This window comes from Schistocerca serialis, chromosome 11 (assembly GCF_023864345.2).
Source record: "Schistocerca serialis cubense isolate TAMUIC-IGC-003099 chromosome 11, iqSchSeri2.2, whole genome shotgun sequence".
Taxonomy (NCBI): Eukaryota; Metazoa; Arthropoda; class Insecta; order Orthoptera; family Acrididae; genus Schistocerca; species Schistocerca serialis.
This window is the reverse complement of record NC_064648.1, coordinates 157,623,978-157,650,992: the sequence shown is the minus strand read 5'-3', so window position 1 is coordinate 157,650,992 and position 27,015 is coordinate 157,623,978. Positions and strand designations below refer to the sequence as shown.

Sequence of the window (27,015 nt, the reverse complement as noted above, 5' to 3'; positions counted from 1 at the left end):
TATGTTCTGTATTTTAATTTAAAAAACCTACCTGTTACCAACTGTTCGAGTAAAATTGTGAGCCATATGTTTGTGACTATTACAGTGAAAAAGTGGTCCAACTAAAACATTCATATTTCTTTACATACTACAAGAATATGTAATAAAAAATGGGGGTTCCTATTTAAAAAAAAAAAAAAAACAGTTGATATCTGTTTGACCTACAGCAGCACCATCTGGTTTCCCCCCTTCAAGTTACGAAAGTTTCGTTCTTTGTAGTTTTTTCGTTTGACGCTTATTTCGTGAGAGATTTGGCCTGGTCACAATCAATGGACCACACTGTGTATGTAATGTAATGTATGTATGTATGTATCTGTCTGTCTACATACCACTACATACATGCACTCATATTACAAATTCAGGTCCCCACTGTGGGTAGTGTGTGGTGTTTGGGCTAATCTCTGGAACTACTGCAAGAATTTTGACATCCTATTTACTAATAGATAGATTCATGAGGAATGTTTGTGTGTATATTCTATAATTATAATAATGATGAGAGTAATTTAAAGGGGCGCTCCATATTGATTTTCAATTTTATTCCCCATAATTCACGGTATGTCATTTGACTTACCATTATAGTTGAAAGTATGTAGTTATTGGCCTACCTGTAGGTGGCAAGACAGTCACTAGAAGCATAATCCCTGCACAGTCAGCCCATTATCCCAACTGCTGTCATTACGTGAGTGGACAGTTTGCTGTGCAGTGTGTGTGCACCGTCATAACTGCTTTTACGACACAATGATCATCCTCAGAAAAGTCAAGAAACCATGGCTGCCTTCAGTGAAACGGGAATCCGGGTACTGCCACATCCACCATATTCTCCTGATTCAGCCCCATTAACTCTGGTACACCCTCCTAGAACCACTTTCCTGGAGTCTGTTGCACCCAATACAGGACACCCACTCGCACTCCGAGGAACTTAAGGAAGTGATGTCCGCGCAGAGGTTTATTCGTAGCTCCAAGCAGGTTGCAATCAGAAATGACCAAGTTTATTGTAGGTGTTACTTTTAGTTTGATGTCTGACATACCCTCCTACAGTAGGTGAGTAAAATATTGAAAAATGCTTTATTACATATTAGTCTAGTGCATAATTTCATGACAGGAGGGATATGTAGAAGTTCAAAATACTTCTGTTGCTTATTTTTGCTGATTGTGATGTTCTTAGATTCGCAGTTAGGGTTACGGCTGTATTTTCCAACTAAGTGATGGAACATCGTCTCCCGTATCGTGCAAATTTTTGTTGTCAAGCTGTCAAAATTGCACATGATCTCATTGAAATTGGGAACGTATTGGCTACAAAACCAGTTTTTCAAGTGGCTTAGTCCTGGCCCTTACTATAGGAAATTGCGATTAGAAGCTTCTTAAACATTCTCATGATTATGTTTACAGAAGTATTTTGAAAAATAAATATTAACAAAATTTTTAGTGCCAGCAAAAGTGTCTTAGCAACAAACAGTTGAAATAATTTATTGCATTGCTTATTACTTTGTGAATTTTACATGAAAATGTTGACATAATAAAGAATTGTGAATAAAGAAATTAAGAATTTTTTGTTGCTTTCAGTTACAAACATTCCAGTGGCAAAGTATTAAGACGATAATGTCTTCAAAATCGTACCAAAGGTTTCAGTAGTTCTAAATATTTACAGTTTGAAAGCTTGTCAGTACATCTACATCTACATAGATACTCTCAAATCACATTTAAGTGCCTGGTAGAGGGCTCATCGACCACCTTCACTAGTCCCTATTATTCCAATCTCTTATCGTGCGCAGAAAGAACGAACACCTATATCTTTCCTTACAAGCTCTGATTTTCCTTATTTTATCATGGTGATCGTCCCTCCGTATGTAGGTCAGTGTCAACCAAATATTTCCACATTTGGAGGAGAAAGCTGGTGATACGAATTTTGTGAGAGAATCCCTCGGCAACTAAAATCGCCTTTGTTTTAATTATGTCCACCCCAAATCCTGTATCATTTCAGTAACACTCTCTCCCGTATTTTGCAATAATACAAAACGCGCTGCCCTTCTTTGAACTTTCCGATGTACTCCGTCAGTCCTATCTGGTAAGGATTCCACACTGGGCAGCAGTATTCTAAAAGATGAAAGACGAGTGTAGTGTAGGCAGTCTCCTTAGATCTTTTAAATTTCCCAAGTGTCCTGCCGATAAAACGCAGTCTTTGGTTAGCCTTCCCAACAACATTTTCTGTGTGTTCCTTCCAATTTAAGTTGTTCGTAATCGTAATTCCTAGGTATTTAGTTGAATTTACGGCCTTCAGATTTGACTGATTTATTGTGTAACTGAAGTTTAAGGGATTCCTTTTGATACTCGTGTGGATGACCTCACACTTTCGGTTATTTAGGATCAATTGCCAATTTTTTCACCATTCGTATATCTTTTCTATGTCATTTTGCAATTTGTTTTGATCATCTGATGCCTGTTCTAGTCGATAAATGACAGTGTCATCTACAAACAACCTAAGACAGCTGCTCAGGCTATTTCCAAAGCATTTATATAGATAAGGAACATTTCGGGGAATGCCAGAAATCACTTGTGTTTTACGTGACAACTTTCCGTCATTACTACGAGCTGTGACCTGTCTGAGAGGAAATCACGAGACCAGCCACATAAGAGACGATACTCCATACACACACAATTTTGTTAGAAGCTGCTTGTGTGGTATAGTGTCAAAAGCCTTTCAGTTTCCTTTGTATTCATTTTTCAAATGTTCCTATAATGTAACTGTGTGTTTCACTTGAAATTTGTGTTGCATAAGAATTTCTGTTCCCCTGGCTTTGAAATTGGCTCAGCTTAAGTATGTGTGCACAAAGTTTCAATATGTATAATTTCGTAATTGTACATGTTAAGTGAGTTGATAGACTTCACCTTTTGCAGGCCATTATTACTAAAAACAATTAACAATCAGTGATTAATATGTGTGACAGAAAAAAGTAATCACAAATGTAGCTCAACATAATGAATGTTATTTTCAGGGATTCTTCTTCAGCTGCAACTTAAAATGTGTTTGTGTACATAAAAAGAACTCAATCTGTTGCGAAGAAGTAACAAATTAAAAGGAAGCATGTGCACTTCGAGTCTCTCTCTCTCTCTCTCTCTCTCTCTCTCTCTCTCTCTCTCTCTCTCTCTCTCACACACACACACACACACACACACACACACACACACACACACACACACACACCCCCTGCCACAACATCCCACCCCACTCTACTCCAGTCTTACTCTCTACAGATCCCATGGTCCCTCAGTCAACAATACAGCAAGTTAGTTTCACACTGTGCATTGTGCAACAGAAAAGACTGTGTGTAGTGAAATTTATGAATGTGATGTACTATCAGTTGGAAGAATCTACTTTGTACATCTGATGTGTATGGAAGAACCAAAAAATACATGAAAAGAATAGGAAAATGAAAATAAGTGACAACTCACAATCATATATTTGTAGAAGCTCGCATAATTTTTGTATGCAGACTGAAGTGAAGAATGAAAATTTTTACCAAGACTGGGATCCGATCCTGCCAGATGCACTATCCACTATGTCATCCTGGCACGGTTTCTGTGCGCAGCTGTGCAGACTGCCCTATTGTGCCTCTCTCCTGAAAGTAAATTATCCTTTGTGGGCTTTAGGTAGGATTACTAGTTTCGTTTGATGCTGAGGTGCTATTCCAGTACTGTTCTGGCTTCTGCACCACTTTTTAGCAGCAGACACAGTGGCTGCACTGAAGACTGAGACGGTGTGGGGTTTTACAGTTGTTTATTGAACTTTCTTTACAATTTCTCCCTCGTTGTCGCTGCCCAGCCCTGCGGATCCCTCCGCCTGGCTGCTGACGTGTAGAATTCTCTGACAATGCGCACGACGCGCGCCGCTGATCGCACTCGCGAGCCTCAGGCCACCACTGCTCCGCTGAAGCCAGGATGCCCTGTGGTTGAGATGAACTCGGCGCCGCTCGGCACCCCCAGTACGGGCACGTCCACAGATCCGCGTCGCCCTGAGGTCAGCTGCCAATCCCTGCTGCACAGGTGGCTGGGAAGCTGTCAGTGGTGAAGTCCGTGAGGTCCCGTCGTGGACGGACCACGTGCTGTGGGGCCAGGTTGGCGTGAAGTCTGGGCGTCAGTCCCCGGCGGTGCCTGTGACAGAGACCACGCTGCGGCCAGTCCTGCTGGAAGTTCTCGCCGTAGTCAGCTGTGGTGCCGACAGAACCCGGGCCGACCTCCAGAGCTGAAGTTGACATCTGGCGGCGAACGGATGACTCCTATGAACTGGAACACACTTACGGAATCGTCACCTACGGAGATTGAACATTCGGACACAGACCACGTCCGTCCTCAGATGGGAACTGCTTCCTAATGGCTTCTGTCTGTTGCTGCCTGTGCTCCACTATTTATATCCGGCAGGAGGATGTTTTTTACCCTCGGTGGTAACTTTTTGTTATTACTCCCACAGTATATTGCAGTGTAACTTAGTGTGCTGGCCTCACTTCCCCTTACTCAACACTCTCCTGGCTTCGCTCGATCTGTGTGCGTCCTTGTGTCAGCTTGTTGGTAGACTGCTGCTGTCAGCAAGGCTATCAGTGCCTGCCTACTGCGCAACGCGTCGGTCACCGGCATGCCTCTGTTTTGCCATTCTCCACTGCACGAAGCAACGCTTACTACATGTGGCCGCAACACTGCCTCCTCCTAAAAATTAAATTCGTCCCCGAATTTACCCTATACGTTAACTATAGTTCTATCCTATATTCTACTTCTTCCCTAAATACATCCAGGTTGTCCTGACTCAGGCCCTACTGGTAATCTATTCTACAGGAATCTCGTGGAGCGGTCTTGCATTAACATGCTGAATCCTCCATTTTAATAAGACATATACCACATCGATAAATACAATCGACACGGTAATAGTACTGGTTGAAATACCAATGGTCACTACCAGGTGTACCAGTATGAAATGAGCGTGTTGTTTTTTTTTAGTGAAAATGAAACACTAATTTTGAATTGAAAAGTAAAAACATTTTATTCAAAGTACTGACCATTGCTTTTTATACATTTTGACCACTTTTCTGGCAATTTGTGGACACCACGCCAATAGAAATGTTGGTCTTTTGAAGCAAACCAATCGGACACCCAATTTTCGACTTCTTCGTAGGAATTGAAGTGTTCCTCAGCCAATGCGTGTCCCATTGATGAAAACTAATATTAGGCCGAAGGGGCCAAATATGGTTAATACGGCGGGTGGGGTAGCAGCTCCCAGCCGAATGTTTTGATTGTATCCTGAACCAGTTTTGCTTTGTGTGCAGGTGCATTGTCTTGTAAAAAAATTACTTTTCCATGTCCTCTGGCCCACTCTGGTTTTGTTTCCGATCAATGCTTAGTTCAAATTCCTCATTTGTTGTCTGTAGCAATTAATATTCACAGTTACCAGGTTTTAGAAACTCGTGACACACCACACCTTTCTGATCCCACCAAATACAGAGCATTGTCTTCTTGCCGAATCGATCTGGTTTTGCAGTCGATGTTCATGGTTGTCCTGGATTAACTCATGATTTTTCCCGTATAGGATTCTTAAAATAAATCCATTTTTCATTCCCAGTAACAATTCGATTCAAATTGATTTTCTTTCATGTCTTTGAAGCAAAATTTGACAAATGGTTTTTCGGTTTTCCATCAGTCTTTCATTCAATACATGTGGCACCCATTTTCCACACTTTTGGATCTTCCCATAGCTGACAAAAGGTCGGAAGTTGTTTGTTGTGCAACATTTAGCATTGCTGCCATTTGCTTCTGACTCAAAGTATCATCTTCATCCAATATTGCTTGCAATTCGACGTCTTCGAACTTTTTTGGTGGTCTTCCACGTTCTTCATTTCTTACATCAAAATCATTATTTCTGAACCGTTGAAACCATCTTTTGCGTGTTGCTTCTGATGGAGTATGATCACCACATGCCTCGACAAGCATTCGATGTGACTCTGCAGCAATTTTTTTCAAATGAAAACAAAAAATTAATGCTTTCCGCAAATCATCACTTTCTGGTACAAAATTCGACATTAACACGATGAAAACATATGATGTTGTTTGTTCCATGACTTGATGTATACTAAATATCCTTGACAGATATCATACAAACCAAACAAAAAAATAGGCTCGTTCACAACAAATGTTCCCTATTGACACATTTGTATCTTAATGCTCATTTCTACATTTCCGCCTGGTATCGTACTCTTGCACATACCTTAATAATTGCTGCATTGAAATTTGACCTTTCTTGGAATCTACTAGTTTATCTGTCGTTTGCAATAGAGTAGCATCCCAGGTGTTGTTAATATACGTCAAATTTTCTCCTGGAGCGATGCTGAATGACTCATCTGGCCAGTACGTCAGATGAGTATCTGTAACCTTGGTGACACCTGCGACTGTCGCTGGTAAGCTGAAATGATCCCCTACTATTTCACAATTTGTCCCGTTGATGAGAAAACCACTGTCCTGTAATTCCATCTCCGTGGTTGCTGTCCAATTCCCATTGTCATAACACTTGGCTGATATCTTCTCCGTAGCGAGTACTGAATACAACCAATGCCTCCTAACGTGTTGAAAATGTGGCGTAGGCTTCACTATTATTCTCAGACACTCAGAAGCTCTTGCTTCTGCCCTAAATAACTGGATCTCTCATGACCTCTTGCCCGTGATAACAACCCGTGATGGACAAATGGAAACTGACTCCGTTACACATCTACTCAACTCTAAGCTCGACATAGTAGCATGAGTATCACTCCCCTTAGAAATGAATAAAACCTCCTGTGTCCTGAACTGTACGCCCTTCCCCATGCGCTCCCATCTGACCAGATAAGGATGCACTGTGTAACAGTGATACTGTCTCCTCACACTAGTTACTGGAAATCTAATCTCTATATACATCTTAACTAGATCCGTTGTTACCTTAATCCTAGACATATGCTAAAAAAGTGACATACTCACTTCAATTATCGGCACTACGTGCTCTGCCCCCTCTGGAAACTCTCCCTCTGCCTGCTTCAGACTCCGTCTGAATTTTTCTGGTAACATTCACACTCACCTGCTCGTGCAATGCGTGATGTACTGCCTCTTGCAACTAATCCATATTCACTCGTGCATCACCAATGCTGTTAAACAGTTCCCGCACCAATTTAGCCATTTCCAGCTTCCTTTCCACTATATCCAATCGCGTTTGTACCTGTTCCAGATCCGTATTCAATAATTCCTGTTTGTTTTATATATGCTTGTAACCCTGTAGCCATCCCACGCACCACACGTGTCACATTCAACGACTCTGTTCCTAATCCCCGTATCTCTGTTGTGTGTATATCCACTAACTTCCCTATGCTTTCCTCGCTGTCACAAACAGCTGTTAAAGAATTGTTCAAACCCTCAATATTGTCTCTATCCGCTGTTCCAAAAATTGTTTTCAGCAACTTCCCACCTGCATTCAACCGACCGCTCTTTACTCTTTCTTCTCACTGGAATCATGCTCGCGACTTGGCGCAGTTGTTCCCTTATTTCCTTACATGACCTATCCAAAGCCTCGTACTCTTCTTGCACGTCCCGTAATATTCTGTTCTTAGATGCAACCGTTTCCACACTGGATACCACCTCCTGTAGCTGCCACATCTCGTTCCTTACCTGCAGTATACTGAGTGCGAGCCGAAGCGTCGACTCGTGAAGACCACAGCTGGTTGTTGCCCGAACAACACCCCGCTTCGCAACGGCATATCCTGTACTTGGCCAGCTTGTCAGCTGCCAGAGGACTACGCCCCATACTATCCACTTGTACCCCATCCTGCGTCACGGCTTAACTCTACTAACGTGAACCGCTGTTATCTTGGTAGGCAATTGTAATTTTGCATTGACAGGTGATGTCATTTCCACTACCTGGTACGGTCCGTGGAACTTGTTTGTGAACTTCTTGGTTCTCCATTTTGGAACGTATGGATTAGCTAGTAGCACCCATTGGCCTACTCTGTACTGTGGCAACTTCCTCGTGGTACCTCCCAACCGTTCTTGTCATTCCAACGCTTTCATGTTAGCTCGTCTAACTCTCTGCCGTATTTCCCTAATGGTTTTCGCAAATTGCCTTACATGCTCGCCCTCCGCTCCCAGCCTTGGAGAAGCATGTCAAAAGGTGATAGCATCTTCCGTCCATACACCACTTCCTACGGCGACAATCCTGTCGACGTATGTACCTAACTATTGTATGCACTGGTTGTGAATTGCAAGTACACATCCCAGTCGGTGTGTTGACTATTTACATAGTGACTCAACATCTTAGCGATCGTGCAATGCACTTTCCCTGTTCGTCCGTTTGCTTGCGAATTGAATGTACTACTCCATAGTTTCTTTACCTTCAGTAACTTCCACAGTTGCTTCATCAGATCATACGTGAAATTAGTACCTTGATCAGAGATTAAGGACTGAGGTATCCCATACCTGAGTAACCAATTATTAACTAAAGCTTGTGCCACCGTAGTTGCTTTCTGATCTGGTAATGCGTCCATGACTAAATACCTAGAAAAGTAGTCAATCACTGTTAACACATACTTATTCCCTGCTGCACGCCTATTAAATGGGCCTAATACACCAATTCAGATTTGTTGGAAAGGTCTGTCTGCCTCTGGTAATCTTTGAAGCTGAATTTTTTGATGGCTCAAGTCCGCACGCTGTGTGCGTGGCACACAATTCCTGACGTACTCGTCCACGTTTTGACGTCGTGTCCTCCACCAAAACTTCTCCACTATCCACCTATCTGTAGCTCTTCTCCCGTCATGTCCTGAAAGAAAATGGTCATGCACCTGTTGCAAATATTCAGATCTTAATGCTGCTGGTACGACGACGTGCGGGCCGCATTTTGCGACATGCAAAGTAACCTGTCCTGTACTAGGAACTGCGGTTGCTTTCTGAACAATTGGCAATCACTATCCACGGCTTGTGCCCTTTTCCACTCATCTTCAGTCACCCCTGTTACCTGTAATACTGCCACTTTCCTGCTCAATGCATCAGCATTGGCATGTTTCACACCTGGCTTGTGTATCACCTCATAATCGAACTCAGAGTTTCCGCACCCATCTCACTAGCCTACTCGCTGGGCTTTCAGACCTAATAACCATTTCAGAGCTGAATGATCCATCACAACCTTAAACCTTCTACCGTACAGATAACATCGAAAGTACGAAATCCCGTATATTACCGCTAACAATTCCTTCTCCGTCGTGGAGTAATTTGGAGTAATTTTGTTCCGCCTTGTTAAGTTGACGAGACGCGAACGCAATCGGATGTTCTTTGCCATCAATTTCTTGCCCAAGTACAACCCCAAGAGCGTGATTAGACGCGAAAAGTCTGGAAACTTCAAAACTGGATCTGATGTCAGTATCCGTTTCAACTGTTGAAATGCTTTCCCACACTCTGACGTCCACTGGAAGGTAACATCTTTTCTTAGCAACTTAGCAAGTGGCCTTGCTATTTCTGCGAACCCCTGTACGAATTTTAGATAATAGCTCGCAAGACCAATATACAATTGCAGTTGTTTAACCGTTTGCGGAACCGGAAAATCTCGTACTGCAGAAGTGAGACGAGGATCTGTCCGTACCCCGTTTTGACTCATAACATTCCCGAGATAGTTTACTTGTGCTTGCGCAAAATGGCATTTGTCCAAACTTAATGTTAGCTGTGCTGCCTCTAATCTTTTAAACACCTCCTCTAACCGTTCCACATGCTGCTCTATATCTCTTGAAAAAACTGTGTCATCCAGAAACACCATGCATTTTTTCGGTTTCAACCCACGAAGGACTCCATCCAACAACTTCTGAAACGTTGCTGTAGTGTTTCTTAGTCCAAACGGCATTCTTTTATACTCGAAGTGAACACAATGTGTCGTAAATGCTGTTTTTGCCCTGTCCTATGGACATACTTCAGTCTGATGATAACCGCTTCGCAAATCCACAGTGTTGAAAAATTTACACTGCCCTAGGTTGTCTAATGTTTCTGTGATATTTGGAATCGGATATATGTCCGCCACCGTCCGTTCACTCAAATGTCTGTAATTGCAACAAAAGTGAAATTTTTTTTGACCTGTCCGGTGTCTTCTTCGGAAGTAGGACCACGCTACTAGACCAAGGACAATTACTGTGCTGGATTATCCCATCTTCCAGTTGTTGCTCTATTAATTGCTCTACTACTCGTTGTAATTGTTTCGATAGTCTGTATGGGTTATGATACACCGAAGCGCAATTCCCTGTCGAAATACGATGCTGTGTTATCGGTGTAGCAAGTAATGTAACCTGTGCTTCAAACAATGCTTTATACTTTAGTAATAATGCTTCCATACCTGAACGATCATTTCCTCTCAAATGATTTTTACCTTGTCACGAAGTGCAGACGTGCTGACGGTTTGCTTTACATCATAATCTAGCCTCAAACTATCGATGTCCTCTTCATCCATTAACTCTACTGTGGCTATTACTAATCCCTTCGGCAGATCAACATCATCCTGCCCGAAGTTATCTAAACTCACCGGAACCATAAACTGGCCATTTATGTCCGTTACCTGTGATACACTCCTACGAATAAAGCAATGCTTTTCTTCTAAAACCTCATTACTCGGTAGTGGCTCTACCAAGAATAACCCCTGCTGTGGCACATCGACATACACCGGTACCCAGATGAGCTTCCCTGTATCTGTTCGTACTTCGTCACACGAAATCACGTTTAATGCGCTTCTACGCAGTTCAGTTGGTATCACCTTAGCTAACGGGGCATCTTGTGACTCTGAAACATTTGCAGTAGCTGTACTCATTGAGAACAAGTTCCCATGGAGTTTCAGCGTATGTTGCGAAAGGTCAATTTTGGCGTGATGTTTAATCAGAAAGTCCAACCCAAGTATCGCTGAAAATCCCTGTCTCACAGTTGACAACACCTCCATTTGCTCCTGGAACAACACATTCCCTATCTTAAACTTGAGCTGTGCTGTCCCTAGTACATATAATTTTTTATCACATACTGCGCACAATCTGTATCTCGGAACTTCCAATCCTTTCTTGCCCACAAGGTCCACACTGACAACTGATACATGCACGCCAGTATCCACTAAAACTCTTCGCCACTTATCTTTTATGCAAACCATCAAACTACAATCCGCCTCTTCGTGCACTCTCTGAGTACCTCTTTTTACTGGGAATGCCTCCTGATGGCAGGAACACTCCTTTTTTTGTTTAACAGTTTTTTACCTGCTGTATCATTAACACATTTTGTGGCTTTACACAGCCGTGCCTTATGCCCTATTTTCTGACAATTGAAAGACTGTAGTTCCCGACATTGTCCCTTAAAATGACCTTGCTTCCCACAACGGTAACACTCTTTGAAGACGAAAAAATTTTCTTCTCATTGCGACTTCTAGTGGCGCTATCCACATCCTGCAAATGTGTAGCTACGCGCAATGCTGCTGCTAAGTCACTTGGATTTTCCATCCATATCCGGTATGAAAAATCTGGAGAGAACCCTCGCAAAGATGCGTCTAAAGCTCTGTTCTCTGCTGCTTTCAATGGAACTTCATTTGCACTCACATCTTGCGATAACTCATACGCGTGTGCATTCTTTCTCCTAATTCTGTCTGAAAATTCTTCTACCGTTTCACCTGTTTTCTGCATCATCTTCCCCAATTTTCCTCTAAAAAATCTGGCAGTGTTTTGTTTCCTAAACCTTTGCAATAATTCCTCGGCCAACTCTGTGAACGCAGTAGCATCCTTTAACCCTTTGTGGTATGCCACATAAGTCTTTGCATCACCTGCTAACCGTAACCTCACCATTTGCAAACGCATTTCATCCGACCAGACACACAGTCTAGCCGTACTACGTACGTTACCAATGAAAACATTCACATCCTCTGATGTTTTACCCGAGAAGGAAGGTATCAAATTAGCTGCTGAACAATCTGCCACAACGGAAAAGACAGTACCCTTGCATTCTACTCTATCGCTTCCCGAGCCTGATGGAGTATTTTGCAAGAATTGTTGCTCCATCGTCTGCATGTGCTGCTTTCGCAACTTTTTTTCTTCAATCAGTTTCTTAACTTGCTCTGTCAGTGCGACTACGGTGTTACTTGTCGAGGTTGCATGTTTCTCTGGCATTTTCAGTGCTAGTATACCTCACCTCAGAAAAATAAAATTGTATAACTCAGAAGCAAGTGAATTCCTACCCAGCCATCTAGACTTAGCACATTGCCCCATTACATGACCATAGAAGCCACAAACATCACAAGTGCTTGGTACAAATTTATTGCAAGGAGCGACGTGACCTGTTAATCCACACAGTACACATTTAGATGGTACTAAGTTAATGTGACTATCATTCCCACAAAACTGTGATAAGTCTACAGGGCTGCTAGGCCTTTCAACTGACACTCTCACATCCCTTAACGCTACCCTCGACATGTCTTAGCTACACGGAAAACACAGAGAGAAGGCAGTTGCTGGACTCACCTTATTCGGTGTTTCTCGGTTGCTCAGCACGGTGCTAGTCAGTTGTGGCGTGGGTGCGCCTGACACCACTTGTTATGGCTTTTGCTCCACTTGTTAGCAGCAGACACAGTGGCTGCGCCAAAGACTGAGATGGAGTGGAGTTTTACAATTATTTATTGAACTTTCTTTTAAAATTTCTCCCTCGTCGTCGCTGCCCAGCCCGGCGGATGCCTGCACGTGGCTGCTGATGTGTAGATTCTCCGACAATGCATGCAACGCGCGCCGCTGATTGCACTCACGAACCTTAGGCCACCAGTGTTCCACTGAAGCCAATATGCCCTGCGGTTGAGATGAACTCATCGCCGCTCGGCACCCTCCGTACGGGCACGCCTACAGAGCCGTGTCGCCGTGGTGTCAGCTGCCGACACCTGCTGCATTGCCGGCTGGTAAACAGTCCGTTGCAATGTCAGCGAGGTTCCGTCGTGGACGGACTACGCGCCGCGGGGCCGGGTTGCCGTGAAGTCCGGGTATCATTCCCGGGCAGGGCCTGTGACTGATACTACGCATCAGCCGGTCCTGCTGGAAGTTCTCACCATAGTTAGTCAGCCATGGTGCCGACTGAACCCGGGCCGACCTCCAGAGCTGACGTTGGCATCTGGTGGAGAACGGATGACTCCTGCGAGCTGGAACAGACTTCCGGAATTGTCACCTACGAAGATTGAACATTCGGACACGGACCACGTCTGTCCTCAGATCCGAACTGCTTCCTAATGGCTTCTGTCTCTTGCTGCCTGCGCTCCATTATTTATACCCGGCAGGAGGACGTTTTTACCCTCGACGGTAGCTTGTTGTTGTTGTTATTCCCACAATATATTGCAGTGTAACTTAGTGTGCTGGCCTCACTTTCACTTACTCGGCACTCTCCAGGCTTCGCCCAGCGGTCTGTGTGCATCCTTGCGTCAGACTGTTGGTAGACTGCTGCTGTCAGCAAGGCTATCTATGCCTGCCTACTTTGCAACGCCTCGGTCGCTGGTGTGCCTCTGTTTTGCCATTCTCCACTGCATGAAGCAATTCTTAGTACGTGTGGCTGCAGCAGTACCGTTGAAGAGGCACTGTGATGCTATTAGAGTTCAGGAGGAATAGCAGGTGGACTGTGGTGTGAATGGGAATTTGGATTCAGGAGGAAGGTAGTCCGTGCAGTTCGGCAAAGCCGCTTTGCCAGGTTGGTGTAATGGTTAGCACATCTTCCTAGGGGTGAGCATTAGACCTGGGTTTTAATCCGGCCTTGGTACAGATTTTCATTTGTCGCTCCTGTGTGCGTGTATATGTCATGTGTGTTTGGGACTGGAAAAGGTGTCTGAAACCATAGTTTCATTTGATTACATAATGTAAATGTGCCACCAGGACATACTAAAGATCTCCTAACAAAATACATATGAATAAATAATTTTCTGTATGTAGAGTGATTTGCTAAATGGAGACCAATTGTAGAAAATGATACACGAGAGGTTAAGGAGTGAGGAAAGTCATTATGACATATGGCCAGAAATGTGATCTGAGAGTGGCACATGCATTTGAAGGTTGAGGCTCACTGTACGGTGGGCTCATTGTCACCGATAAATCATCAGTTGTTCTCGTGCACATTTTTGGGAATTGTCACTAATTGTGTCCATCCATTTATTTTAAGTGATAAGAATGTTCGTAATAACACTTAGAAACTAAAAAGTATACTCACCTGATGCTTGTAGATCTTCATCGAACTTATGGCTCGTTCGGTAATAGTTTTCGCCTAGAAGGCGTGACGGGTTCAGTTCTTGGCAAATAAGGACACTGCTGTGTAATAAATCTCTGTCCACCGATTTTCTTTTCTTTTCATCATATTCCAGTAAAATATCCAAACATTATCACGAAAACTTCACAAAAATCCTCCATAGCTCATTGAAACACTATTACTTCTGATACTGCTTAACAGACAGATACAGTACTACTACTGCTTGTTACACAATATGATTATTCCAAAAATATAAAAATATATTTAAAATATCATAAAAGCAATGGTTATAGGAAACAAAAAGTATTATATTAATGACTGAGAAGAAAGACACTTTCACATTTTCTGGATTGTGCTCTATGAGACTTTGTGAGAAACGAGCAGCTCTGTTGCAGCAGGGATTATTAGTGGCTGCCTCGTGGAACCAGTTGTCCGTACACAATACCGTATAGTTACTAACTGCAGAGGACCCTGCTTCTCTAAGGATAATGTGGCTACTATATGGTGCTGCTCCAGCTCAGTACCATATTTACTCGAATCTAAGCCACACTTTTTTTCTGGTTTTTGTAATCTAAAAAACAGCCTGCAGCTTAGAATCGAGTGCAAAGTAAGTGGAAGTTCTGAAAAATGTTGGTAGGTGCTGCCACAACTAACTTCTGCCGTCAAATATATGTAGCGCTACACAGGTATGCTTTGAAGGCGCAAAGATAAACACTGGCGTAAATGCCTCTGCGACAGTAAATAAATTAAAAGAAAGGTGGAAGACGAGCTTTTTTCTCCGCCCCGAGTTTCGACCACTGCATTTTCGTACATTATCTAACGAAGTAAATACAAATTCCGTATTGTTCATCTTCGAATGTAGCAGCATTTCAGTGTACTATGAAAATCCGACTGCAAGACTGTTTGGGATATTTGTCAATATGGCCAACTCTATATGTTCTGAATTTTTTCCTACCTGTGAGAAGAGATGGTTGCTAATAGGAACTTTTATGAATTGTGAATCACATGCAGTATTCTCTTCACCATAAGAATAATACTAATATAAACATTTTGCCATGTATTCTTTTATGTTTACTGCTATCTCATTTAAATCCTGTCTGCCTAATGAACTACGAAACTAGAGTGAGATAACAGCAAACGCAGAAGAATATAAATATGTCATGTCATGTTTATATTCGTATTACTCTTATGCTGGATAGTGCTAGTCAGAAATGAAGCACGGCAAGTGACTAGATTTTTAAATCTAAGATGACTAATTTCTGTGCAGAATGTAATGTACTATAGAGGCGTCTGCAAAGATTTTTCAAATGGAGAAAAATTTTTGCTAAATTCTCGTTCAGAACATCTTTTTCCATACGCAGTCTATTATTTGGTTCTTGTTGGTCATTATCAAAGAAAGAAGCAGGGTAACTAACAACAAATAGCAGTCTCTTGCCATTGTTTCGCTAATGAGACAATTCCTCTCTCTCTCTCTTTCTCTTTTTTTAATTGTAAGCGGCGGTAGCGTGCACAAAAGCAAGCCATGCCGCGAGCGGCGACGTGTCATTAACACTCATAATCAGAATGCGACAAAGAATGTATGACACAGTACAGTAATGCATTTTCAGCTTAGTGATGTAGGCACTTACAAGAAAGAGAACGGCACTTGTCAGATCAAAGAAAAATAAGCAATTAATTCAGACTAGACAAAGCACGTGAAAATGGAAGGGTTCCCAAATAAATACGGACGGAGCGCCTTACGCATAGCAATAGCTACCTGGTAAAGCTTAACTGCTAAGCTTAAGACTCGAACCAAACTACTGTAGCTGTATCGTCATTCATTCGACCTAAATTGTGTCTCGTATTGCAATGGACCGACTTTGTTTCAATTTGGAGGTGGGGCCTAAAACTTTTCTATCCCCCTGAATTCAGTGTCTCAAATTACAGGTGCGGCTTAGAATTGGGAAAATTTTTTTCCCTTGATTTTGAGTCTCTTTTTCAGGTGCGGCTTTCATTGGAGTAAATACGGTTTTCTGTGTGTGGAGCTAAAACACCAGGGCAGTCAGTATGTCATCCCCACTTGCCTGCTGTGTTCGTGTGTGCTTTCAGTCATTGTAATCTATATTGTCAAAGATCCTTTATCTCCACCTTCATGTGGTATACCTCTCTTGAAACGCATTTATAGGTGTATGTCGTTATAATCTTCTCTTGTTCCTTATGCTCTTGACCCCCATTTAACAAAATCACACTTTTATAGCTCAAGGTTTGTGCCTCATGTAAATAAGTGAAACATGTTTGGTTACTAGCAAAATAAACATGCAGTTGCACAATACCAAATTTTTCTTATCTACGTGATAAATAATAAAAATATAATACTCTACTTGAAAAGTAGTCACTTTCTAAACAAATCTGATATCAAGTATTTCATTATGCAGCTCTCTCAAGTCATTTATGTTTCCAGTGTGAAAAGCTTTATACGAAAGTTCTTCGGTTGTGATCAAATACTTGCCAGCCATTGTGACCGAGCAGTTCTAGGCGCTTCAGTCCGGAACCGCGCCGCTGCTATGGTCGGAGGTTCGAATCCTGCCTCAGGTGTTGATGTGTGTGCTGTCCTTTGGTTAGTTAGGTTTAAGTAGTACTAAGTCTAAGGGGCTGATGACCTCAGATGTTAAGTCCCATAGTGCTCAGAGCCATTTGAACCATTTGATCAAATACTTAACCTGCTTGCTACTGTTGCTGTAGGAAGCAGCAACAAACACAAGTCCTGGTGTTAAGACATTAACCAAGTGGGAAGCAATTCTCACATTAATTTATGCCACATGTAGTTAAGAGTTTGTCTTGGTTATTTCAAGATACAACTGTGCAAAGTTGACACTATGTGCCTTTTACAATCTATTACATGGTTACTAAACTGATCAGCACAGGTGGCGCTCGACACTTCGAGCAAAATTAGGCAAACGACAGTGGTTCCACATGAGCCTTATGTACATTTTGCTACAATGACAGAAAGTTTAAGAATTGCAATGAACTTTGATAGTTGACAGGACATAAAAAAAACATTGAATAAACCATAAAATAAAATGGCATTAGATATATATTACTTTCATTACAAAGCGGTCTCCTTCACGGTGAAAATAATCAGATAAATAAATATAACAATAAGAATTACATTTTAGTGGGTTATTTTTAAAATATAGAATATAAATTCTTTTAGTATGTTACCTAGATTTAATAAAAACGTTTCATTTCACTAACTCAGTCCTTGCAAAATTGAGTCTGGCAGACAGGATAATGCTTTGTAATTGCTTACTCACTCTTATTTTAATTGGATTCTGTTCTTTGTTTTTTATTTATATTAGATATAAACCATATATCATTGATAATGATTATAACTGAATTCTACAAACTTTAAGAATGTGGGGGAAAAGATAGATTGCTACTTATCATGTTAAGTTGCAGACAAGTGTAATTAAGACACTTACATAAAGCTTTTGGCCACGGCCAAAGAGAACCCCACACTGTTCATACTCACAAGCAAGCATACCTAGCAGACACGTGACCACCAACTCTTGGTAGCTCGGGCCAGAGTGCAACTATCACTTGGGATCGTAGCAGCAGTGTGGAGGGGGAGGGGAAGGGATAGTAGTGTACGGGTGGGTGGAGGTGGGGGAAAAGGAGTGGGGGAGGGGAATGTTGGGCGAGATTGTTGGCAAAAGTTGGAAAATAATGAGAGTGGGTGAAGAGAATGTTGAGGAGATAATAGCTCAGAGGGGGGGGTGGAAACTTTACTGTAGGGTGTGGGGGCAGCTGAACATAACATGCCGAGTGTCACTGGTTGCTTCACAACCCGAGTGTTCTGCTGTTTTCCCCACCTCCCTGACCCATAACCTCCTGACTCTGGTCCTTTTGGCATTCTAATCCCTGCACGTTCAGTCAGACAGCAGTCCTCTCCCTCCCCGACCTGTACTCTCCTATCCCTTATTCTTCCCCCTCACTTCCATATTGCTGCTTTACGTTCTGGCCCGAGATGGAGAAGTTGGTGATCGTGTTTGCGTGAGGTGTGCTTGCTTGGGTACAAATTGTGTGTTTTTCTCTTTTGCTGCTGAATTTTGTGGCTGAAAGCTTTGTGTAAGTGTCTTTCGATTGCGCTTGTCTGTAACTTAATGTCACCTTTACGGCAAGTAGCAGTCTTTGTTTTTCTACATGTCGATAGTCCTACCTGGAGTTTCCATTGTTTTTTAATGATTTTAATTACTTTCAAATTACTTGTTTGCAATGTGTTATCAACAGTGATAATGGTAATGATAGCAGAATTTTAGCAGCATTAAGAGGCTGGAATGGGTTTAAACATTCTTATTAGTTACAGTGTCTACATGAGGCATAAGGAATACATTGTGAAAATTTATTTCATGATCACAGTTTCCAAAGTATAATATTACTAATATTGCCCATGTTTGGCTATGTGTAAGATTGTTTTTGGTGTGCTATTATCTCATCAAATAATTAGGGAACTGCTGGTAATAAGCATCGAAGAAGTGATAAGGTCCTAGCTGTTAAGTTTGAGTAATTTTGTGGTTTTACTTAATTCACAGATAATTGAACAGCCCGGCCTGTGGGAGACAGGAGGTCCGGGTTCGATCCACGTGCGAGAAGAGGACAGTGGTGAAGGTGCTCCGGCTTGTGCTGGGTGGAAGTGCCAGCTCGTCTGAGGTCTGCGGCCGGCGCGTCCGCCACCTGGGAGGGGTGTGCCGGGACGCGCGCGCTTGTGTAAATGGAGGCGTATCTGGAGACTCCTACTGATATGGCATCATGTCCTATCAGTTCTCATTTTGTTACACTGACTAACAAGTTGTGTTGTAATGGAGTTGTAATGTCTTTGGGACGAGCGGGAGGGAGGGGCTAAGAGAGATGTAACAACTGTATCATATGGTTGATTTTTAAACTGTCATTTTTATCAGTACTGTCATGTGCAGTCTTGTTTACAAATGGATGCTTTTTAGAAGTTTAAATGCATGTTTGATATTAATTTTGTATAATTGTGTAGTCCACAGCACTTGGTAAATTATATGTATATAGCATAATGCATTTTTGTATGTTTCAATATGTAGAAATCTGAAATAAATTTTGCGAAGCTCGTACCTGTTACACGTTGGCCTAACAGCTGTCTTGTGAATACAGAGAAAGAGCAATGTTATAGTGGGCATTCCCTGTATTGGGCCTGTTCGTCATCTTTGTAATGTTGTTGTTATTATTATTATTACTATTATTTCACCTTCTAATATTACTATTAATAATAATAAAGGATATTTAAAAGCACTGAGTGTGGGACCATGATGAAAAAGAACTGTTTTATGTTGAGAAATGTGATGGTATTTATAACTGTTTATTACAGTCAGGTTGTCATTAGAGGCTAACTTCAAATCTCTGCAGCTCTGTTACAGCATAATGTGTTAGCTTCAGTGCTATTTATGGGTTGGCTCAACATAAGATACTTATTCCACTGCAAAATTAAGAAATTACAGCTGTGACTATAACTAAAAGGTTTAAAATTTACATGAATGCTGAGTATTTTAATTTGATTTATCATGCACTTTTTATAGTACATAACCACACCTGATGTGTGCTGGGTTTTGGTTTTAAAACATGTGGTTATGCATACAATACTATATCACTCCTGGTGATGTAGTCCCACTGCAAACTTGGAATTGAGGTTTTGGAGTGCAGACAACCACTAGAATTACAGAATTACTTATGTAAGTCTTTTGCACATATCCTTGTCTGTGTACTCGTCAACTCGTAGTACACCAGTTCACACACACTTATGCTCGCATCTTAATAAATTGTTAAACTGCTGGGAGTTTGACAGTCCTGATATAATCTTCACACAATAAATCTCGGGGATTTATTGAAAAATCGCAGATTGACACACTTGCAGAAATTGTAACTCAGAGCAATCTGTTCTTTCCACCTTTCAACTAATCAAAAAAAAGATGTCATTTTTGTGGGCCCTCAGACATTCGTGTCAATCTTAGTACAGCAGGGTGCATGCATAATATTTCGTGAAGTGGACTGCATTACATGATAGTGAAACATCTGGAAAACTAGAAATTTTCAGGGAAAAGAATTTACTGTTGCACTTTAACAAGTAATTCTTCTACGGAATAATGTTGTCAGTCAGGTAGAAACAATTTCCATGTTTACCTTTTCTGCCTGTCTGCTATTTTACATTAAGTGATCAAAAACATTGGCAGCTGCTTTCTGCCCAACTTTTTGTACTAGACGAGCTTAGTGTGGAATGATGAATGTAAATTTTTGTCATGGCATTGTAGTGATGTACATCATTAATCCTTTTGAACAGGGTATTGTACAAAATATCACCGCCTTCAAATTTTACTTAATGTGCATCAAAACAGTGAGGCTATATTTCATTACTTTACTGATTTTGTTTAAAGTGGAATTAAGTTGTATAGAGCACATTACATCAAGATTAATATTTCGAGTGTGTACCTTGTGCCTTTTTAAAAGGCATGAATGCGGTGTATCATTGAAGCTACAAGTCTCTCATGTGTACTAAATTCAGTTTCATGGTTTCAAATGTGAACAATTTTCTCAGTTAATTTTCTTCTACTGGTACAACAGTATTTAGTTTTTTAAGTATTGTGTGGGAGCTAAGATTGTCCCCAATGGTGGCTGTCTTCCCATCCTGGTGTTTCAGAATTGGGAGAATCGTATTCATAAACCTATCCTCAAATGCAGTGTGGTTGGATCCTCCAGACTGTGTATGGTTGTCTGATATTTGGGTTACATCCTTTCCCTGAGGTATTCCATGTATGTTTGGCATGTACCTACATGTACTGAAGTAAACTGTCCACCAGCACTGCCACAAAACATGAGATGCACTTGTTTTTGTGGAGTTTTGAGTTCTTTCCAGTTACTTAATACCAAATTTTATAATTACTTTCAAAGAACAAGCACCATCTATGAGATTGGTTTCATCTTAGTTCCAAATATTGGAACTTGGAATTCCAACACTAACATGCTGTCACAAAGTTACCCCATTACTCTGTCGAAATAACTTTTTTTACTTTCCAATGGCTGGAGAAAATGTTACTCATTTCATTTTTATTTTATTTTAGGGAATGGTTGACACAAACAATTTTCTTTATATCAACATCCCTCAGTCAGCTTTCAAAGCTCCGTGTGTTAGATGAGTTTTCAAGGAATTTGCTAACATATTTTTCCACCTGCAAACAAAATAGCTTTGTGACCAGATCAGGTGTAATGTGTGTATTTGTAATTTCCACCACTGATGTGAGCTCAATGCAAGAACACACACAAGAACAAAAAGCTATGTGCTCATGTTACAAAGTGAAATAGTGGTCACAAGGTTGCCCATTTTTGTGTATGTTTAGTATTTGCAACAGTAAAGTACCATTTACCTTCAAAGCCAAGAAATTAAAATATTCAAACAAAATTCTGCACAAGTATTGTACCAAAGGGGACTGCTATTAGATCTAGAAATGACAATATGCAGTGGCTGCAGAAGTACACAAAAAGAAACAGTACAGGCAAATACATTCATGGGCTATGATACATATAAATACACATTTGTTTTTTCTAGGCATTTTCTGGTGAAACAGCTGTACAGGCTATTGTATTCAGTTCTGCTCAGTCTTTGACTCACCAGAGGGATGTTTACCTTGGCCCGTGTATCAGGTTGTGTAATTGTTCAGTTGTTTCAAATGGACCGGTCTCTCTCTCTCTATCTCTAATAGGGAACACAAACACCGGCTACAGTGACTGGAAATAGCTTTGGTAGTTAGTTGCGCTGGTACTGTCTTCATCATTTTTATTATTCTTTTCTGCATAAGCGAAATGTTTTTAGGAGAGCTCCTTAAAAAGGGATGCCAAATGCCACCCTGACAAAATGGCATAGCTTTGCCAACTTTAAATTTATTTTTTCATTTTTAAAATTTTATTATTTTTTTTGTTAGGTACTAAAGAAGGGTTAACAGGACTATATGGGAAGTTCGAACAGACAACTGCGTAAACCATTAAGAGGGGATGTATACCGCAGTACAAAACGGACTGGCAGAAATTTCATGTGTGTACTTTGCTGACTGATGGTTTTGAATTTGTCTAATTGTGTGCATGTGTGTTATTTTACCTGTGTGAATTCAATACAGAACTTGTTTTATGTTTATGATGTAATAGTAATAATGAGATACCACTAATAAATGGGAAAACCCCAGAGATGCAAGGCAACAGGGAGAAGGCAACAAGCTGTTTGTTAATCATAAGAGCAATAGATAATATATGTTGCAATTTAATACCTAGGTATTTGCTCATGTGAAAACTGAAAGTTGTTCTAAAGTTAGCGTGTGAAAATTTGTAACTTTGAGGAACAACTTGTCTCGATTCTTCACTTGTCTGTTTTGGCGTTGTTGGTGAAAGAACTGTGTGATCTGACACAAATGGAATAAGTCGCTCCAAAACGGTTCACAGTGTGCTTCACATGGTGGCATCCATCACTTAGAACAACTCTGAGCATTGTCGGAAGTCAGTGAGGGACCTTTGAGGAAAAAAAAAAAAAAAAAAAAAATGCCTTGCCTGTGGTCTTTCATATCTGATAAAGAAGAGACATTGTAAATAGCAAAACACACACGCACACACAAGATAGTTTTCTACTTTTTTGTCTGAAATAAACTGACTTGAAAAAGTACAGTAATAGAGCAGCATATCCTGCTTCCTAAAACCAGTTCGCTATGTTTTTATATATTTTCTGAAGCGCACAAACTTCATTTTGAATTTTAAAATATTTGCGTAGCACATTATTCATTCTTTTCAATTTCCTATGGTACGTAGAAATTACTATTCCACCTGTAAGAATGTCCATAGTTTTACTATCTCTAGTAGTAAGTTCTGCCATTGCCAGTTCATCGCTGCTGAGTAAGTGTTTACATTTTGGAGGAGATTCACTGTACAGTACTGGACATAAGTGTGCTGTGGTATTTCTGTATACAACCACAATTGGATTGGATGCTGCTTTCCATGATGTGATACCCAGTATTAATTGACCTTAAATTGAATATCATGATTAGTTTGTTTTCTGCAGGTGTGGTAAAGTATTTATCCTCTCCTAAAGTCTACTAGTGGAGATAAAGGACAATCTCTCGAAAACATACTGTCTTAATAATAGAAACATGATCTGTATGCAGAAGAAATGTATTCTAAAAGAGAAACAAAATATGATCACCATATATAGAGACAGTTAGATTTTTCAGCTTTTTGCAAAGAATGAATGAATTAGTGAATGACTGCAAATCTACAAAACACATGTTAAATTTGAAACTGAAAATGAGAATATCCGGTTACATGAATGCCATAACAGTTCTAGAGTAAATAGGTGTACAACTACAAGACAACACAGAACTGAACAATCTGCGGATGGCCATACTAACATTTGCATTTTTAAGAAAATTTGATGCCAAATAGTCAAACAATGCACTAGACACAGCGAACCGATGGAAAAACATCTGGCTTAAATGGAAAAATATTTGTGAAACATGCATTTGTTCTAAAGATTTAAACCAATCATGGTCTTTACATGTCAAGACTATACTACTACTACTACTACTACTACAATAATAATAATAATAATAGTATTTATTGAGCATCAAATGGCTTAGCATTGGCCCAGAAGCAGCAATTGTTACCTTTTTAGACATATTGAGAAGCAATTTTTCTGAATGTATTACATATACACTCATGATTTTAACATCATCTTATATAAAATGTTTCAATGTAGTAATACTTGGTTCATAATTTCAGCTCAACATCCAAGAAACTGTGATTCAGAGAAAAACAGTATCTGAAAGAATTTGCCCAAACATTTAAGAAGTACGTGTGTCGTGCAATTAATTTAAGCACTATAACATACTTTGACAGTGTCAGGTGTACTTGCCATTACCAGTGTTTCACCCAGCACTGCACTTATGAAGACTGTTCTGTGTGTGTCCAGCTCTACAATTGTAAGAGTATAAATAGGGAAGGGGGGGGGGGGGGGCGAGATGTGATGTTTCTTTCTGCCTACATTTGGGCAGCCAGTCATCCTGTTGTTTGTTTGTTTATTTATTTATTTGGTGGACAGTATTTCCTTTTCAGTCTTATCTTTCTAAACTCCCTGTGGATTGTGATCCCACCTGTGGAGGCTTGCTAACCATTTCGGGTTTGCTGTTGAGAGCCGGCAGGGCCAGCCTGTGAATGTGCACCTGTGTACCTGGCTATAATATTTTCTGTGGACAGTCCTGCACAGGCAAGCAGCTGTATAAAGCGTGCTGGGTTACATGTGGCTTGTAATTTTCTAGGATTCCTTGCAGTTTTTCTGTGTATTAGTTTCCATGCTGCTTTATTCTCCAAAAGTTACCTGAGTAGTAGTTTGAAAACTGATGTACATGTACATATATAAATATTTTTATTGATTTTTTTTTTCCTTCCTTTGGTGGGGTGGAGGGCTGTGATGTGTACCTCCACCATGACACACACCCCCCCTCCCTCCCACCTCCTCTATGCTGTGGATTGACATGTATTGTGGATAGCATTGTGCAACTTTAAATGGCTTCTGACAGTTTTCTGTGCTTGTGGACTACATCATGAGTAAATATATGTTGCAAATAATCATCTATAGTCTTAATTTGCACTACAAGATAAGCTTGCTTAATTCTGCAGATATATCTTTTCCTAGACATTTAAGTTTTAATTAGAAAAAGTGTTTGACATTTGAGTAGGGCTCTTTGTGGACAATGAAGCGATGTTTCTGTTTTCAGTGAGCTTGAATATGTGTAATGCTTGCTGCAGGAGACATGTGTCTTTGAGAACAGTTGCTTGTGTAATAAGTTTATAGACGACACCACATAGATTAGTCTTCTGTGAGCTGTGGCAGAGCAGTCAGTTCAGAAGGCAATCTGTTATTGACAGTACAGAACTGCGCATTTCGAGACACACACTGATTATCATGGAGGACAACTGTTGTTGCCAGGTGGGAATTTTATTATTGTTTTTGGTATAGAATTATGTTTCACTAAGCATTTTGCCACTTTTAATGCATTACTGCGGCCTATAAAACATGTAATTGTTGTACAACATATCTGTTTTTAATAAATAAGTGCTAAACAGAAAAACAGTCTGTATATCTCCATAAATATTTCAGCTGGTGTGTGCATATTATCTTTTTCTTGCTGTACTTTGTCTTGCCTTGAAACTGTGAGGGTGTTACAAACAAAGACCTTAAAAGTGGAAAAAATCGTAACATGTAGAAATGCTCTTTTTTTTTCTTTTCTTTTCTTTTTTTTTTTTTAAACCACTGATATTTGATTGAATGCAAGTTGCTGATTTATAAAACTTTTGGATTATAGGATACCACTTGCCAAAAAGCAGACCTGTTGACTTGTTGATAGGCATGCACAACAGAGAGAAAATTTGCTAGCTTTCGGAGTTATCCTTTGACGAACTGGAGTACTGCTTGTTACTGATGGAGTAGATGTGGAAGGTTTATATTCAGGAATAACCGTCACATTGTTCTAGCATGAAGATAAATTCCCTTGTCCAGACCCACTACTAATGATTTCAGGAAGTTTCCTTCATTTTGGTTGTGTATGGACAATAAATTCAGAAATGTATTCTTTTCTCCAGTTACTATTACTTTTAATTTTTTGAAAATAACCTGTTTGTGAGCCTTATCAGCATGGCAGCAGAAGAGAAAAGACTCACTCTTCAATTTAGGTCATAGAATTTCCTTACCAGAAAGAAATAAGGAGGGTGGTGGGGTTGGGGGAGGGGAGGGGGGGGGGGGGGAGAGAGAGAGAGAGAGAGAGAGAGAGAGAGAGAGAGAGAGAGAGAGAGAGAGAGAGAACAATGTAATTATAAACATGGCATATGGATTGGATTGATTAATATATAAATAAAGTGCAAGTAAAAATATATTTACCTTCAAATTACACAGAAGAAATTATGCTCTAGGAAAAGAAAGTTAACTAGTTTCTGACCTAATTTCAATGTTCCCAGTACTAAGAAGAACAAAACCGGAATAAATTGGCTCCCTGTTAACTTACCACTTGATTGGCACAATTCAGAAAACTTTGTAATTAGTGTGTTGCTCCCAGTTGCTGCCAACCTTAATAGCTGTGGCACCTCTGTGTTTTTGTCTTGCTGTGCTGCATTTCATAGTGATTTGATAACTAATACACAACGAAGTACCAGTACGTATCTTTGCTGAAGCTGGTAGCATATAAGCCATTTCTGCTGTCCGAGATACTTCCAGTATGCATACTGCACCACCCGATCTTTCAAATCTACAACAAATGGATCAGTATTTCATTTGTAGTGTTTCAGTGTATACAATAATTAATAGTTACACGGCTGTTGCAACAGTACAAAAGCTGTGCATAATGAATGCAGACTTTGTAATAGCAATGATTGGCTACAATCAAACATTGTGGCTTCGGTTCATTGCTCTTGGGACAGGAACTGGTGCCATCTTCCGCCCACCAAGTACCGATAGTTAAATGCTCGCTACTGTTCGACACACTCGCTATCGACTGTTCTCTGTTTCAGCTCGCTGCCACCTTCAGTGACCCCATAGTTGCGACCGCATAGTTGCCTGATGAAGGGTTGTATCATCTGTGTGAGTGATGATTAGCTGATTAAAAACAGTAACTGTACATGTACTTA

At 40.6% G+C, this 27,015-nt stretch overlaps 1 protein-coding gene across 1 annotated transcript in view; it reads left to right on the top strand.

The window, feature by feature from the left end:
* The window catches only part of LOC126426834 (ras-related protein Rab-18-like), a 76,995-nt gene extending 57,393 nt beyond the window's left edge, over positions 1-19,602 (top strand). Inside the window, exon 6 of the mRNA XM_050088858.1 lies at positions 18,879-19,602. Coding sequence (XP_049944815.1) covers positions 18,879-18,995 — 117 coding nt within the window. The 3' untranslated portion in view covers positions 18,996-19,602. The remainder of the gene's footprint in view (positions 1-18,878) is intronic.
* The last annotated feature ends 7,413 nt before the right edge of the window (positions 19,603-27,015 follow it).